This window comes from Ursus arctos, unplaced genomic scaffold (assembly GCF_023065955.2).
Source record: "Ursus arctos isolate Adak ecotype North America unplaced genomic scaffold, UrsArc2.0 scaffold_1, whole genome shotgun sequence".
NCBI classification, from domain to species: domain Eukaryota; kingdom Metazoa; phylum Chordata; class Mammalia; order Carnivora; family Ursidae; genus Ursus; species Ursus arctos.
In genome coordinates, this window is record NW_026622763.1 from 87,994,603 (window position 1) to 88,013,172 (window position 18,570).

Below are 18,570 nucleotides of genomic sequence, written 5' to 3' on the forward strand. Positions count from 1 at the left end.
TGAAGTAAGCATTATTATCCTGACTTGATAAATGAGGAAACTAAATGAACCCGAAGTTAAGGAGATTATCCAGAAAGTTCCATCTGGTGGTAGTTACTACTTTCAGATTCCTTTTGAAGATCTGTGATTTAGATACCAGAAAATACCTGGAGGAAACAGGATCTAACATGCATTTTTATATGGAGAGAGGCAAATTTGCAATATAAGAAGCTTCTGTATAAGTAACTTTACCGTGTCGGGCAGCATCGTATTTTGACATGTTAACTCGCAGGAGGAAATTATTCAAGCTGTTGAGGTAAGCTGGAAGCGAGTGATAGCCTTCTGGATCATACCATACCTGTTAAATTCCAAAAGGAGGCAAGATCAGTATTGTGTTCAAATAAATTTGGCTGCCCTTACATCTGACAGCCCACAGAATTTATGTTTAAAAGAAGAGCACAAATTTCCCAATAACTTATTTTATCTTGGAAGATTAGAACCATTCCCCAAGAGTGTTGAACACACACATCCATGTCTCCAATTTAGAGATGGGCAGAGATTGGGAAAAACACTTTTTTTCTCCTGTGTGATAGCAGTAAATTATTAGTTATTCTGTACCTTCTCCATAGGCAAAACTTGAAATAAACTGGAGATACTGTTAATATCTCCATCTCTGTGGCTAGTGTTTAGGGAGTCTGGGACTGGGCTAAGGCATCCTCAATAATAATGATAGTAACAACAAATGGCATCTAGGCCAGGCTGTACAAAGAAATCAAATACATACACAAATATTGTGTCCTTAGCAACAAGATTGATAAACTGTAAATTACCACACTAATTTTCCATTCCCACCTATAACCCATATGGAAGTGAGTTACCTTACCTTCTCTGTCAAAAACAGAGGAATTTAAAATACTGCTGTGTTTCAATTCAAGAAACCCAGTTGATAGTTTAAAATTCAAGAGAGAAATTATTTAATATTAGAACTTTGTTTATGCAAGAATGTTTACTCTGTGTGTGAAGAGAGGAAGAAAAGGAACAAATGGTGGGAGGAGGGCATTCAAATCTCCAAATCTACTGTCTACTTTCTATATGACCTTATGAAAATTGGTTAAAATAGGCCCCATGATATCTATCTCATAGGAATGTTGTGAGGATGTAATTGGGCAGTTTGTGTAACAGGTGATACTAGAGCTTGGCTTATCACAGTTACTAAATAACTACGAGTTTCTCCACTTCCCCCAAGTCTATATACGTCTCTTACTACCAAATGAGAAATATGTGAAGGACGGTTTAAAATTCCTGAGACTACTACGGATCATCTATGTGTGATTCTGTGACTCTAGCTTGTTTCAAAGCATAGGTATGATCTAGTTTAAAAAAAAAGGAAAAAAAAAAAAAGAAAGCCAATAGGAGCATTTATCTCCATCAAATTCTGTTAAGTATCCATGCTCTGTAAGAAACAAGGATAACGATATATAACACATACATAAAGAAATATGCATAAAATATTAATGAATAGTTTAATAAAAAATTATAAAATGAGTATACCCATTGAACCATCACTCAAGTTAAGGAACAAAAATTGCCAGCATCTGGAACATCTTCTCCAGGATTCTCTGTGTCCCTCAACATCACAATACTCTCTCTAAACGATGTGGTAGAGTTTTGCTACTCTTAAAGTTTATGGTAAATGCAATCATAGTTAAGTGTGGGGTTTTTTTGTTGTTTTTTCTTTTGCTTATTAGTAATGTTTGGGTATTTACCTGCTTGCATGGAACTGAGCTCATTTCATTGCTGAAAGTTCTACTGAATGAATACACAACAATTCATTTATTCTACTGTATATGGACATTTGGGGTTGTGTGAATTTTTATATGTACCCCGGTGCTTGTGTATCCATGTTTCCCTGGGGTAAATACACAGGACTGGAACCCTAGTGCTACAAGGAAAGCATTATGCTGAACAGCTTCTCACCTTGATTGCACCCATGTTTTGTTTTTGCCTCATGAAAATGCTTGAGCATTTCAAGTTCACATTTTCATTTGTATGACATCCTAGAAGAAAGGTTATACTTTACCTTAGCAAGTGTTCTATTAACAGGAACTTCTGTTATATCAAAACGAAGGTCTTTAGTCAAAGGCAACCCAAAACTCCAACCTCCATACCTATTTAGAATAACAAAATTTATATTTCTTTTAATGGAGAAAATACTCACAAATGGATCTAAAATGTTTAACCAACGGCTCAATGTTTTCTTTCCATTAGGAACACATTTAAACTATGAAATAAATACTACCTGACAAATATTTTATATTTTTATTGATTTCTTTTACATTTTAATCTAAAGTGTACATTATAACTAGAAGTAAAAAGACCTTTTATTTTATTTTATTTTATTTTTTTTAAAGATTTTATTTATTTATTTGACAGAGATAGAGACAGCCAGCGAGAGAGGGAACACAAGCAGGAGGAGCGGGAGAGGAAGAAGCAGGCTCATAGCGGAGGAGCCTGATGTGGGGCTCGATCCCAGAACGCCAGAATCACGCCCTGAGCCGAAGGCAGACCCTTAACCGCTGTGCCACCCAGGCGCCCCTAAAAAGTCCTTTTAAACAATTACATATGTGGAATAATCATTCTGAAAATAAGTGATACGTAATCTAACCAATTCCTTCAACTTAACTGGATCATGCACCATGTCAAAAATTACAGTATTTTAGCCCTGAGAAATCCTTTTTTAAGAAATGATTTAATACCAAAGTGATAAAAGAGCAGTTCTCATCTTTTTTCAAATGGCTCTGTTTCTTCAATTCTCCAGACTTTTCCCCCTAGCTTGTCCCCTGGTGCTATACTTTTTCTCTTCCTGGGTATTTGAAGGTGAATTGTGCCATAGAATTCCCTGGTACTTGATAGTTCATAATTTCTTAAAAATAAAAAGTGGATTGAAAAAATCTGAACAGTAATTTTAAGAACAGATTCGTTTCGATGTCCCAAATTAGGTTTGGGTTGAATAAATAATGGTGCAGTCACAGTCGACTCATCTTCTTGTGACGATCACCCTAAATGTGATGGATGCTACAGAGCTGTATTTTTGACCTGCAAAGAACACGACAGTGTATTGTTTATTTCTTTAAAAGCAGGTTTTAGAAATGTTTGTTTATAATAAACCTCATTTTGTTGAATATATTTACATGTATCTGTGTCTAGAAAATTTCTGTAAGGATATACAATCAATAGTGGTTATATCTGGATAGAGAGAAATTTCTTTTTATTTCTGCTTACATGTAGTTTTAATTATGTTACAGTGAACATCAGGCATTTATGTACATTGAGAAATAAAAGAGGGAAGATATGGAGGAAAGGAGGAAACAGTAGTTATTGCAAAACGACGAACTCCCCTCCCCCCAGCCTTATCTGAGGTATAACTGACAAATAAAAATTGTAGATATTCAAGGTGTACAACCCAATGTTTTGATATATGTATATAGTGTGAAATAATCACAATCAAGCTAATTAAACATCCATCCCCTCATACAGTTACCGTTTTCTTTTTGTGAGCACATGCGTGTGTGTGCGTGTGTGGTGAGAACACTTAAGATCCATTCTCTTCAGCAAATTTCAAGTATACGATACAGTGTTGTTAACTATAGTCACATTGCTATAGATTAGCTCTCCAGAGTCTATTCATCTTGCATAACTGAACCTTTGTAGCCCTCGACCAACATTTCCCCATTTCTCACGAGTCCCAGACCCTGGCAACCACCATTCTACTCTTTGCTTCCATGAATTTGACTATTTCAGATTCCACATATAAGTGGGATCATGCAGTGTTTGCCTTTCTGTGTCTGGCTTATTTCACTCAGCATACAGAGTGTCCTCCAGGTCCATCCACGGTGTCCCCTATACAAGCCTACCACAGCCCTACATCCACAGCAAACGTTTAGGTGGCTTAGGTATGAGCCTGTGGCCTTGCTATATTTGGACATTTTATCCACACACAGAGATCATAATCTAAATTTGAGAGAGTCATATTGGAACCAAGGCCAACTGTCACCTAAAGCCATGCCTTAAAGTTCTCCAAATTGGGGGTGCCTGGGTGGCTCAGTCGGTTGAGTGTCTGCCTTCAGTTCAGGCCACGATCCCAGGGTCCTAGGATTAAGTTAAAAAAAAAAAAAAGCCTCTCCAAATTGGCATAATCTAGTCAGTAACATTTTTGCTTCAAGAAGAAAAAAAATATATATGTGTATATATATATATGTTTAACAATACATTTTTGCAGCCTAAAAAACCCCCACTGCTTCTCAATTTTCTCGAATGAGTATTAATTTGAGGAGATTGACTTTTAAAAAAAAATTCATACAGAAGACTGTATGAAGATAAAATAGAGAATTTAACCACATAAATAATAGAACTTTTTATCTATTTTTAAAAAATAGATATTTATTTGAGAAAGAGAGAGAGAGAATGAGAGAAAGCATGAGCAGGGGGGAGGAGCAGAGGAAGAGGGAGAGGAAGAGAAGCAGACTCCCTGCCGACTGAGGAGCCTGATGCAGGGCTTGATCTTAAGACCCTCAGATCATGACCTGAGCCGAAACCAAGAGTCGGACACTTAACCGACTGAACAACCTAGATGCCCCAGAAATTTTCATCTATTGTCTCAAGTTCAGAAGGCAGGTGCCATTAAAATTTGAAAGCAAGATATGCTAAATTAATATATTATAAATAGAGTATTTTTACCTTTTTTGCATAAACTCATTAGCAGTTGATATAAGATAATTTTCCAAGCGGTGCCCAGTGAGGTTGTAAATTATTTGAGAAGAGTAAGTTCTTCTATGAGGTGGAGAATAGTTAAATTTAGGACACTCCTGAAAAATAAAGTTGAAAATTAAGTTCTTTCTGACCGATGCTTTGCAAATAGACGATGTCAAGAAGCCTCAGTCTCGTGACTCGTCTATTGGTCCAACAAGTAGGGTGTGATAAGACTGTCTTCTGACTCTGAAGAGCTTTGAAAAGGAACACATTTTCCTATTCCAAGAAATTAGAGTAGTTATTATTTATATAAACACTTACGTATGTTTAGGACTCACTTGAAGCCAAAAAGAATACAAGTAAACCAATGTGCAATTTTCTTTTCACTGTGCTAATAACAAGTTTGATACGCATGGAGAATAACATTAAACTCTAAGATAAATCAAAATTCCCTCAATAATTCACAGGAAAGAAAAAAATGTTTGCCCAGAATTGAAAAGATGACATTAAGGGACATAAGTTCTCAGGTGACAGCAATGGGGAAGTTTGTGTTGTATCATTTTTAAGGTACCAAACCTGAGTGTCAGAGCTCAAGTTCACATATATTGTAGATTTAATAGAGAGTCTCTGTATACCCTTCACCCAGTTCTCCCCATTGTTACCATCTTACATTACTGCCATTGCGTATTTGTCAAAATTAAATGCATTGGTACATTACTATTAACCAACCTCAGAGCTTAGTTTTAACCACTTATTTTTATACTCAAAAGTTTGTGCACTTTCTGAGACCACTTACTTTTCACTGAAGCTTCCCATGCTTCTCTGACATGAAGTTTAGCTTGGAAGAAGCCTAGCTTTTTTCCAGTTTTTCCTTCCATCCCTTCACATGATGCCCCAGAGCCTGAGGGGAGCACCACATGTGTGCACTGAGACAAAGCTGCAGACTGCTCTAAAAAATGAATGCTGAATTTCACCTTACATCAAGTTGGGTCAACATTTAGATCACATTTATAGAATGCTACTGGTTCCAAAATTAGAGACACCCTTATGTATACAATGTAATTATTTAGCTTTAATCTTTTGTGGAAATACAGAAAAGCACATGTAAGTATGCTGCTTGATGCATTTTGACAAACTAAACACCCATGTAACCAGAAACCAGATTCCAATCACTACCATTCCCAAAGAATCCAGCACAGAATAGTTTTGCCTGTTTCTGTACTTTATATAAATGGAATTGTATTATGTATACTCTCTTGTATTTGGCTTTTTCCACTCATTATTCACTTGTGAGCTCCTCTGTAAGATGTGTGTAGTTTAGATCAAGCATTCCCATTTTGCTGTATGTAGAATTCCACTGTGAAAATATATTACATTTGATTTATCCACTCTACTGTTGGTGGGAATCTGAGTGGCTATTACAAATAGTATTGCTGTGAATATCTAGTATACGCCTCTCGGTGAACATATTCACACTTCTGATGGGAATATAATACAAATGGAATTGTTGATCCCATAGTTTATGTACATCTTCAGCATGAGTAGGTAGTCCAAAGTTTTATATACATATTTGGTGATCTATTTACATATTTTAAAAAAGTTTTATTTCCAGTTAGTTAGTATACAATGTTATATTAGTTTCAGGCCTACAATATAGTGATTCAACAGTTCCATACATCATGGTGTGTTCATCATAGCAAGTGCGATCCTTAATCCCCATCACCTATTTCACCCATCCCCCATTCCACCCCCTCTGGTAACCATCATTGTAACCATTGTTCTTTAATTAGAAAGTCTTTTTCTTGCTTTCACTCTCTCTCTCTCTCTCTCATTTTTTCCTTCAGTTAATGAAATTTATCTAGATTCCAACTTTAAATACTAGGTTAGTTGACTCTTACAGTGACCTACAGAAAATTCATGAAGAATTTCAGAAATAAACCAGATTAAATGAGGGATTAGAAAACTCTTTGAGTAGTGGGTAAGACTGGTATTGAAAAAAGGCAAGGATTCCAGAAGATGGTTGTGGGATCTCAGCTTTCATTGTTAGTAACTGTCTTGCATGATAACATAAAAATGGGCTGCATTTACAGAACATTTTCATTCCAAAACATTGTACAAATAGTTCAAGGTTCAATGACACAACGCTATTAAGAAAACACCACTAGATTCCTCTTTTATGGGGAAGGAAGTTGACCACATAGTCACTCTCAGAAACTAACAGTGACCTCTTCTCTTCAACAATCTGTCATTTCCCCAGTGAATTTGGTTTTCTTAAAAGTATGTTGAATTGATAGGCCTAGAAAAGTAAGGTATGTATCTATAAAATACAGATGGCATAAGGGATGGTCGGATAATCTTTTCTGTTCCTATCAGGACGTGGATTTTTCTTGCATGCTAGAGGTGCTCCTTAGAGACAAATGGAGTTCTGTTCTGGACTTACACATTACTAACTTCATAGCTGACCACCAAATGGGCAGTCTCACTCTGTTTTCAAATATGACGGTTATGGTGGCTTTGTTGTCTGAAACATAGAGCTTTCTGGTTAGAACTGAACTGAGAGCAAAAATTCATTTTTAGTTGGTTTCCACAAAGACTGTCATAGAATTATCTGCCTTTGGAAATTTGTTCTGAGATGGATTTAAAACAGTGACCTGAAGTTCAAAGGCAATATTTTTGAGCTGCCCCGCTCCACATCTCTGAGCTACTAGCTTCCATAAAATGAAATTATATTGACTCTTTGGTAACCTGGATAGATCTTTCAAGTTTCAATATTTATTCCTTTCTTTTTCCTACTCCATGGAAATGGAACTCCATCTTACCTGGATATTTTCTGAGCAGGAGCAAACACCAAAATTAGTGACAGCCTCCCCACTGGTGTTCCATTGTCCCAGACTGTCTTCCTTTAAACACCTTCTGCAAGTAAAAATTATATTAAAGTGAGGTATGTGTGCATTCTCATGTTTATGTATGAGCATGTAAGCGAGTGTTTGGTATTAAATTCAGGTACACAGTCTTAGGTACAGTTTGCTGGTTTTTCATAACTCAAATATACATTACACTACCATTTTCAAATGGTTTGACATTTTACAGGGGATAAGAGAGCACTTATTGATAGAACAGTGTTGAAACCAAAGCTCACTGAACTGTTTTAATGTGGCAGAATGGGGCTTTTTGACCCCTTTCTTCTCTGCTCTTTCATCCTGTTCTCTGACAGGAAGGGGATACTTTAGCAAAATGATGCACCAATGTCAGGTTCACATGCACCATGTACCATCTTGAAAGGTCCAATAGGCAATCCTGCATAGCGCAAAGGGATTGGAGTCCAAAGACTTGTGTCTTAGTTTTAGCTGAACAACTTACAATCTAGATTGTTTTTTGGCAAGAATCTCAGTCCACATGAGTCTCAGTTTCTCCATCTTAAAAATGGGATTAATAATTCACAGGGTTGTTGTGACTGTTGAAGGGAAATATGCACATGAGAGAACTCTAAAATTATAAAGGCCCTGACATTTATTATTACAGCACAGCCTAGCCATGGAATGAACTAGAGGGGAGAGAGAAAATCTGTTCGATACAGATCTCTCTCAGGGGCGGCCCTTCTCCAGCCTGCAACACACACCCATTCATACACACACACACACACACACACACACACACACGCGCACACATGTACACAGATAAACTGGAATGTCAAAAACAAAGGAGAAACAAAACAAAAAATGCCAAGGACCACTTACGGATCACTGATGTTCAAACACATGTTGTCGATGCCAGGGAAGCTCCACATTGCTGAGACCAGGCCTTGTGTGCTTGGGTGAGAATTCCTACAATAGTAAGGGACAGAAATAAATTCTTGATTCTCCACTACTCTTTCATGTGAAAGTCATCCTTATGAGTAATTTGGAAAAATAAAATATGCTGTCTATGGGATAGTCTTCTTAAAAACCTGAGAAAGACTCAGTATCAGGAAAAAAAAGAAGTATCATGGAAAAAAATCAGCACATCTCTCTCCTTGGCTGCCTTGTTATTCTCCTAACCATCACATACATTTAGTGATCACCTATTATATGTACAGAATACATTATGCAGAATTCTGACCTAATTATCCAATATTTGTGAGGCCGATAAGAAGTTATTTGCTATATATTACAACAGATTGGGAAGTCACATCTAGCCTGGCTTTCTTGATTAAAGTCTAGTCATTAAAAATAAAGACGTATGATAAGTTTACTTTTAAGACAAACACAAAAACTCTTAAAAAGTTATTTGTTGGCAACAGAAGTGTCACATTGCAATAAATTAAAACTGTCCATTCCTTTGGCAGAATCAGGTACAGTGCCTCATAATTCTTTATTCTTCATCATTGCATGCAGTCATGGAGGTACTGGGGAGATGTTTTAAAGGAGAGAAACTTACGCATAGAAGGCTGTCTGTTCAGAGGTACCGTAAAGAGATGGGGAGATCTGGATCTCTGGATAACTGTTGCTAGAATTTCTCAGTGTGCCAAGGCCCATGGCAGTGGTGACAAAGACGATGGGAAGGATAACCTGAGCAATGAGACCTTTCCAGTTCCTGCGGGTGTGGTGGAATCTCTTAATGAGGATAGCCATGATCTTCTTCAGTAACAGATCAAAACCACCCAACCTGTCTCCCCTTGTCAGGATTTTGTCTGATTAAAAAAAGGGGGGGGGGGGGAGAAAAACAGAAAGAGAGGGAGAGATTTGATATGGTTCTGGAAAAGACTGATAAATCATGTGACAAGGTAACTTCAAAAACCATGGGTGGATGGTATAATGTAATGTGGTAGGAACAGCTTGTATTTTAAAGGCTCTGAAATGAGGTTCATCTCTTCCTTTTTTAACTTTGGGCCCGAGCCTTTCCATGTCATAGAATTGTATATAAAAGTGCTTTGTGAATTATAAATCGCTATATATAAAACATTAGTAGTTATATACATAGTCATTTTACACATCAAAAGGAGAGGTCCACAATTTGATAAATGAATATTGTCCCTGATCTCCAAAGTCTCAATGCCTACTTGGTATGTATTGCTAATTACAGATATTCGAGAGACAGCTTCTATCAAGAGACTGAATTCAAATAAGATAAACAGAAACTAATACCTGAAACTACTATGAAATAAACTAATACAAGGCATAACTTCAGTTAAAAAAAAAAAGATAAATGGCAACCATCTGCCTAGTCTAACTCATTCCTACTGTGGGTAACTTAGTGATTCTAAGTCTAATTGGCTCTCATCCTAATGTGAGGTTCAGTGAATTCACCTTACACTTGGGAAAAGGGAAATGCTCTCCTCCAAAGTGTGATTCTAGTTCAAACACTCATTCATTACATTCTCTTCAGACATTTGGACTGATTATATATGGCAGTTCAAAACTCCATTTTTACCACTAGAGTCACAAAAAAAGAACTCTTTGGAAACAAATGTCTACACTACCCCCACCCCCCGGAATGTTGTTCAGGTGTGGAGAAAAATTCCCTGGCTTCTGAACATAAGAGGAGCTGTGAAGGCCGTAAACTGTTGCTCCCTCAATGGTGTTCTTACAACTGATAATGCCATAGCCCTCCCTACAAATATAACATTCTCTCCGAGGGCCTGCGGCTGAGCACTTCTCTACATGTGATAAGATGACCGTCAACACTGTGGATATTTTTAATTCTCCATCACAAATTATGCAGCACAAAAAATCATGATCTTCATTTAGCTGATAAGGAAAAATACAAAGCTGCTTAATTTAAAATGAATTCCAATTAAACAGAGAGAACAAGTTTAAATGCAAACTCATATCTCTGCAAAGGGGAATTGTAGAAGGAGCTGAATATTTTAAGGTAATTAGTATGCTTTTCTGTTTCTTGAGAAATTACATGTGGATGACTTACAGGTGTATCAAATGGAGCAAATGTGCTTTCTAAAAGATAATGTCAATGAGGGAAACATTTTGACTGAAGAATAGTTTCAAATTATGAGACAAATGCAGAGGCAAATACATAACATTTACTTCCTGAAGCAGATGACCACTTTCTAATCAAAGTCCTCAATTCCATGGGCTCGACAATTATATTCCCCAAAAGATGATAAATGAGCAATATGGCAGAGGACAAATGAGACTCCCAAGTTCCAAAACTATGCAAACATCAGAGATGATCTTTTCTAAGTTTTAGAGCTAGGCAAATGTTTAATTAAAAGTTCTGTTCCTAGAGATTTTTTCCAAGTTAAGCAAACTGTTGAAATGCCTATTCCATAATTTATGTATCATTTTACTATATGCTTCCTTAAGTAAATAGTGTTTCCAAAGGCATAAATTAACTGTCAGAAAGAGAATAAGAGAGGATAAAAGTTATTTTCAAAGGAGCCCAATTCCTCAAAGTCATATCAAGCAGCACAATTTTTCAACGTATCTTGTGTGAAGAATTGGGTGGGGGGCAACCAATGTTACAGGTTCTTAGCCATGGAGTCTGACTTCATCAAATCTAAGACCCTCCCCCAAAAGCTTATTCTCAGAGCCTGAATATTCTCAGCACTTGAGTTATTCACAGAGGGGAAAGATTTTAGATATGTTTTCCAAGAGGCCCCCTTAAAGAGTGATGACTCCCTTCTTGTAACATTTTTCGGATGACTCCCCTGCTGAATATGGCTAATAGCAGTGAGTCAGCTACCTTCCAAGGTAACTTTGTCCATTGTTGGACAGTACCAATCACAGGAAGGATTTTAACCTGTTGAACACAAATCTGAAACAGTAGTAACAACATCTTGAAAATGACTTCCGGTGGGTATAAGGAGTAGGCACCAGCACCCTAACAAGCAAGTTCTTTCACGTTCTTCAAAATATTTTTGAAATAGAGAATTTGATTTTGTTTAATTAATACTAGGCATATTAAAAAAAGAAAAGCTTATATTTCTTTCTTCTTTTTGAATTTAGAAAGAAAATGTGAAGCTGAATTTTTGCCCTGTGATTTTCTCATGTATGTCATTTATTGGAATTAAGCAAAATATGCACATTAGATTTATACCATCTCTGTCTGTGAAATTGCTGCTGCTCACAGACAAATCATCGGGAGTTGAGATGCCGTTGGTAGTGGAATTTCCAATTTTCTTTTGTGTTAAGTGCTCAAGACTCATACTATTTTTTTGTGACTCTTTAGTCAAGTTCAGAAAGACCTAGAAAGAGAAGCCAGAACACTTCATTAACATAAAACATGTTTGTCCTATCTACTTTTTAAGATCAATTTTGATTTTGAATTTTTATTACATTTATTGAGACAAATAGTGTGACTTTAAACAAATATTTTTGACAGTGACTTTGAGTGAACATTTTTTTTAACCATACAATTTTATTACAATATTATTGACTATATTCCCCATGCTGTACTTTTCATCTCTGTGACTTATTTATTTTTTATCTAGAAGTTTGGATCCCTTAAACCCCTTCCCCTGTTTCAGTCATCCCCCCACCCCACCCAAGTAAACATTTTGGTATGTGAAGGATACGTGTTCTCTAACTGGATAAACATGTTTGTTTTCAGAAGTCAATCTTACATAAGAATGGTATTGAGGTAGTTTGAAGATTTTCTGATTTTGTGAAATATTTATTTAAAATATTTCTTTTCTCTTTTTAAAGAACTATGCATATTTATTCTCAGGGAACAGGAAGTTGTATCAGTTTGAAGAAAAGAGGAAACGCACCTCTTCCACGGTGGTGTCTGAAATGCCATAGCACCCGATATTGAGGTCACCCATGCCATTGTCCAGCGCCCTCAGGAGTGACAGGTAGGCCCCTGAGACTCTGGTGCTAAACGGAGGAAGCACATACACAAGCTCTCCCCCGATGTCCTCCTTGAGGTAGGCTTCAGGGAGGTGTGATCGGATCATTGCTGTCACGGCCGTCGTGTCGCATGTTGTATTTGCACTTAGATTTGGACTCTAGGGACAAACCAGAAGTCACCACTCCCTTGTCTTTACACTGTGCTGATGCCCAAGGGCCCTCATCAGAGGGTGGTGAGACTCTTTTGGGCCACCCAGCCCTGAGTCAGATGACACATCCCTCCTCCAATGGCTCCCTGTCCCACAGGGTCCCTAGAACTGTCTACAGTCCCTGTTCTATTGGCTCCATTCACCCGCCTGCCCCATCCCTTTTCCAGCCTCACTGCCCACTACTCACTGCCCTCCTCCAGCCATAGCAGCCTCTTTGTGTTGTTGGGAGTTTTGAACTCAGGCACACCCTCCTCAGGGCCTTCTCAATTGTTTTTCCTTTGCCCCCAGATGGTGACATGGCTCCTTCTCTCCCAAGCCCCAACTCTTGTTCAACTGTCATCTTCTCAGAGATCCTTCTCTTCCCACCCTACTTAAAATGGCGCCACTCAGCATTCCCTATTCCCCCTCCTCTGCTTTATTTCTACCCATAGCATTTATCATCCACTAATATACTTAATAATACACGTAACAATGGTATTATCTGAATTCCCCACACTCTATCAGAATATAAACTCCATAAGGGTAGAGATTTTAATATCATCAGTTCACTGCTATATCCCCAGGATCTAGAACAGTGCTTTGGGCACACACTAAGGCATAACACATACATTTCTTAATGAATTAATGAATATAACAATAAACTACTTTTTATTAGGAAGTCATGTCAGGATGTTCAGATGTAAAATAAATTACTGTAGTCAAAGCCTACCTAATGGCATACACATCTTGCACAGTATTGATAATCATATGCTATTTTTAGGTGGTACAGGGGTCCTTAGTCAGCACTGTTGTTCTTCAAAGATGTCAAAGCACCACTGGCCTGAATTGGTCTTCACATTGTCACTTGAGGGGTACTGATCAGAAGGTGCATACACAACTACATAGTATTCTCTTTATTTGCTTTAATGCAAAAAATCTAATTTTTAGCATTATAGACTGACATGCTAGGGAAACTAGAAGGCTGATTCTCCACCAGTGACCTTAAGCTATAGATCCTTTTTTTAGAGGATCTATAGCCTAATGTAAAAACCTAGTGCACTGGTTCTCGTTGTTAGATCCCAGACCAGGAGCATCAGCATCACGCGGGCCCTTGTTAGAAATGTAGTCAGTTCTGGAGCCCCATCCCAGACCTACTGAATCAGACTTTTTGGGTGAGGCCAGAAATCTGGGTTTAACCAAGACCTCCAGGTGTTCTGACGCTCCCTCAAGTTTGCGAAACATGAAACTAACATATTAGTAATGAATTTTAGCAGTTAATAAAGTTGGAGAGATTCTGCCTCCATTTCACAGAAAATTAATTTATGACCCTATAATGAGGTATATTTTCTCGCTTACAAACCTTTTTCTTGGTGAGCGTGAGGTGATACCCATCACCAAATGCTTCCTTGAGGTAAAATGGCGACCCGCAGCAGCGCAGCCCGCCCTGCTCCAGGAAGGCGATGCGGTCACTCAGCACTTCGGCTTCGTCCAAGTGATGTGTCGACAGAATGATTGTTCTGGCTTGAAAATACAGAGGAAACAACCGAGAATGAAAAATGTAGACACTGTTCTCGAGATCTACAGAGTTAGCACAAGTAAATCCTGTGATTTATGAGGAGAAGAGGCACGTTTTATGAACTAACTGAAAAACTGACCAGAAGAAGCTTTCAAAATAAACAAAGAGGAATTCAGAAGAGGTGTTACTAAATATCTAGGGCTGTTTTCTTATATGTTGGCAGCGAATACGCATTTATGGTGCCGAAGGGCTAAACGTCCATCATTTAGAGCTCGCGCGTTAGCAACTCCTTCTTTGCTCCCTTGTCTTCATTTTTCCTCTGTCTCTGTTTCTGTCTCTCTCCCCCACTTTCTTCACTATGAAGAAGCAATTTTAAACACTTTTTGAATATTCCTCTCTGATTAATCCACTCTACTCTGATTGCTTCTTTGCTTCACATCCTGTTAGCACTTGTTTAGCCTGTTTTCAGTTTATTTTCGTTTGTGTATGTTTGGTATCTCTAATTAGATTCTAAGCTCCTGGAGGCAGAATTTGGGACTTCTATCAGCTGTGCATGCTCTCAAAAAGGCCAGTGGAGTGCTCAACGACATGGATATTAACTGACCAACTCAGAAATTTAGTGGCAGGAAGAGAAGACTTGAGAAGAGGAAGACCTCATCTGAGACTCTTAATGGAGCTTCTAAATAGAAAAGGTGTAAACTTGGTTGTATGCATCCCAGAGGGCAAAATTATGACTGTTGGGTGCAGAAATTGTAAGAAGGTACTCATACCAGTTTTATTCTTGGATATAACATCCCATATACTTCGGCGAGAACATGGGTCAACTCCAGTGGACGGTTCATCCAAAATGACTACCCCTGATCCACCGATAAGAGCTATAGATATGGATAACTTCCTCTTCATGCCTCCTGACAAGGTTCCAACTCTCTTATGACGATGGCTATACAGTCCAGTATCTTTTAGCGTCCTTCAAAAATAATGTATGGTGGTTACTTTTGACAGTTAAATATTTGAATATTGAAAAAATACAATAAGCACTTTAAGTAATAGGTCTTTACTAAACAACTATTAAAAATTCAGCAAAGTGCAATACACTGCTGAGGATTCACGATATAGTTTTTTAATTGTTTATCATCTAGTTGGAGGCACAAAGTTAATACCCAGAACATACAACAACAGAATATATATATGGCTCATTTTTTTACTTGTTTCTTTGAAAAATATTTATGGAGGGCCTGCCTGTTCTGTGCCAGACCATGTTTTAGCTGCTGGAGGAAATTAGTGTGAAGATAATATTCCTACCCATAAGGAGATTAGGTTCTAGTGTGTGTATGTATCAGGAGGGATGCAGATAAAATTCAGTCAAGAAACACAGTCCCAAGTAAGTTTATAATTTGCTAGGTGGCGACAAGTGCAATAAAAAAATACATAAAGCAGGGTACCTGAGACAAGGAGTGCCTGGGGCATGCTATTTTAAGCATCTATTTTATATATGGTCATCCCCTCAGAGAAGGTGACATTTGATCAGAGACCAGGAAAGTGGAGGAGTGAGTCAAGTGGCTGTCTGGGGAAGGCTGCTCTAGGTAGAAGAAACAGTAAGTGAGAAGCCCTGTTGGCTGGAACACAAGCCAGCCTGTGACTCGGCCAGTGTGCCCAGAGCACAGTGAACGGGAGGAGAGTAGATGGAAATGACATCAGAAGTGAGATATGGGCAGGTCATGTAAGGCCTCTTGGCCTTGACAAGGACATTACAGAGTTCCACACTGAGTGTGGTGGGAAGCCACAGAGGGCTTTGAACCCTGGAGTTATATGGTCTGATCTGCCATTTAAAAAGGTCACTCTAGCTGCTCTTTGAACAATAAACTGTATAAGGGAGAGGAGAAGCTGGGTGTCCAGTTAGGAGGCTTGGCCTGGTATAGCAGTCATTAGAAACAGAGGATTTAGGGCAATATGGTAGCCTGAGATGAAGAGAGTTATACAGTTTCAGTGTAATAATTGGCTGGTGAAGATAATGACATAAAATGTATACAATACCAGAAAAGGAGAAAAACTAAAAACCAATTGTTTTGTGACCAAATGTTCCTATTGGCATTATTACCAGAGCTTGACCTCTTTTTGAGAGGCGTTACCAATGCACATCCTGGTTGCTGCTATAACTGACCTTTTTACTTCCTCGTGTAGCTGCTTTTTAGTCCAGTGAGGAACTTTGATGGAGCCATATAAGAGCAGGTGTTCCTTGGTCGTGAGGTAACTAAACAAGACATCGTGCTGCATGCAGACCCCCATATTCTTCCTTACAGTGTGGAGGTCTGTTTTGAGATCTTTTCCATAAACAAAGATGGTACCTGCTGAGGCCCCAAACAGCCCAGTTAACATGGAGCTGAAAATGAAGAAATGATAAAATAGGTGTCAACCAAGCATTTAGGCTAGATTTTAGGGCTAAATGTATCTCAGTCATTAGCAAACAATATTACAGTGTATTTCCTCAGGCAAGCTCAAGCTACAAAATAAAATGGTATTAAATGGGAACAAATACGAAATTACCTTTAAGCTTTTAATTATTTAGAGCATTACATAAATACTACCCAGTGACAATGACGGGAATGGGGCTGTGGTAGCAATGACGGTCACGGCTGTGCACTTTAATTGCAAGTACGCTCTCTCCTTGAGAAAACTCAAGCACTTGCAGGGCAGCAGATGGTATCTCTAGTCATGGATCTCAAACTTACAACTCTAGCCGAGACCTCGTCACTCAGTTCCAGGCTTGCACCATACATCCAACAGACAGTGTCACTTCTCCATGAGACATCTTACAGGATCCTCAAACTCAACATGGTTAAAACTTAATTCAGGATCTTTGCCCTCAAACCTGTGTTCCCACTGATGTTCCTCTTTCACCATATGATTAACCTATATACCGGCTGCACAAGCCTGGAATCCAGAAGTTGTGTTTGTATCCTCCTTCTATCTTAGTTTTCTACCTCCACCATATGTCCCATGTTCCTAGCCACACCACAGCGCAAGCCACACTGCCACTTGCTCCTGATTACCATAGTCTCTCTCTTTTTTTCTTAAAGGATTTTATTTATATGACACAGAGAGAGAGCACACAAGCAGGGGGAGCAGCAGGCAGAGGGAGAGGGAGAAGCAGGCTCCCCACTGAGCAGGGAGCCCGATGCAGGCTTTGATCCTGGGATCATGACCTGAGCCGAAGGCAGACGCTTAACTAACTGAGCCACCCAGGTGCCCCCATCAGAGTCTCTTAACTCACCTTCCCATGTGAACATTGGTCACCTTCAGTCCCTTTCTCTACACTGTGATTATTCTCTATCTTATCAGACGGTTGCTCATCATCTTTCAGATGGTTAGTAAACTGGGCAACTATTTAATATCCCTCTTCTCCAGTAAAATGTGAGCTCCACAAATCTGGCAAAGGACCTATTTTTTCACCACTCTCTCTCTCAGTACTTAACTAGTACCTTGTTCCTTGTGCATAATAGACCTTAAATGACTACCATGGATTAAATAGGGCATCGATATTATATGCAATTCTTCCCATAAAAACACACTGAACTACAAACAATATACTTCATTCTTTATATTCAGAAGATTAAAATTGAGACTTTCTCAGCTAAAATTACAGCCTCTTCAAGAGCCTTCTCCATCTCTTTTCTTCATTGGTCTCTTATTGCCTATTAGAAATCCTGCTTTTAAGCACTGTATGCTCACTAGAAAGCCAACTTTGAATTTAAACAGGCCCTATAAATAAGAGCAACTGCACATTCACTCATTTCATGACCTTCCTTTGTCCCCTCTTATTTACAAAAGAAAAATTAATTTGAATATATTTTGGCAGTCACTGAGCTTACTTATGATGATATTAAATAGGATATCCAGCATCTGACACTTTTTCTCAAATAAGGACCAGGGCAGCAACAGCATCTTAGCACTAACTTCCGGCGAAGTCATGTGGAGCACTGGCAGTGAGTCACAAAAAAAATTCAAAAGAATGTCACTTTAAAAACATTTGAATCTCTTCTCCTTTTGGACACAGGAAAATGCTCGTTAAATGAAGAGTGAGAAAGAACAGCCCATGTACCGCTCCTAGCCTTTTTGATCTGTATCTGATGGCTGGTGATTCTTTTCTTTCTTCATGAATCAAGGCGAGGAGCAGCTGGGGCTGAGTGTGTTTATAGCAGAGTGTGTAAACTCAAAATTATACATAGGCCAGAATAGAAATGCAAATAAAGGGAACAGACTGGGCATATGAGACAGTGCAGATTTGTGGGAACAGGAATAAATCAGAAAGCAGATGTCCCCTTTAAGAGAACAGTCACCACTAAGCCCCAACCAA

General features: G+C 38.4%; 1 protein-coding gene across 1 annotated transcript in view; it reads right to left on the reverse strand.

Annotated features, from left to right (window-relative positions):
- Positions 1-18,570, reverse strand: part of ABCA12 (ATP binding cassette subfamily A member 12) — a 172,368-nt gene that overhangs the window by 26,862 nt on the left and 126,936 nt on the right. Inside the window, exons 29-39 of the mRNA XM_048213947.2 lie at positions 16,378-16,596; positions 14,987-15,183; positions 14,061-14,221; positions 12,434-12,670; positions 11,761-11,908; positions 9,145-9,397; positions 8,466-8,552; positions 7,548-7,641; positions 4,717-4,844; positions 2,060-2,147; positions 232-337 (exon numbers count right to left, since the gene is read on the reverse strand). Coding sequence (XP_048069904.1) covers positions 232-337; positions 2,060-2,147; positions 4,717-4,844; positions 7,548-7,641; positions 8,466-8,552; positions 9,145-9,397; positions 11,761-11,908; positions 12,434-12,670; positions 14,061-14,221; positions 14,987-15,183; positions 16,378-16,596 — 1,718 coding nt within the window. The remainder of the gene's footprint in view (positions 1-231; positions 338-2,059; positions 2,148-4,716; positions 4,845-7,547; positions 7,642-8,465; positions 8,553-9,144; positions 9,398-11,760; positions 11,909-12,433; positions 12,671-14,060; positions 14,222-14,986; positions 15,184-16,377; positions 16,597-18,570) is intronic.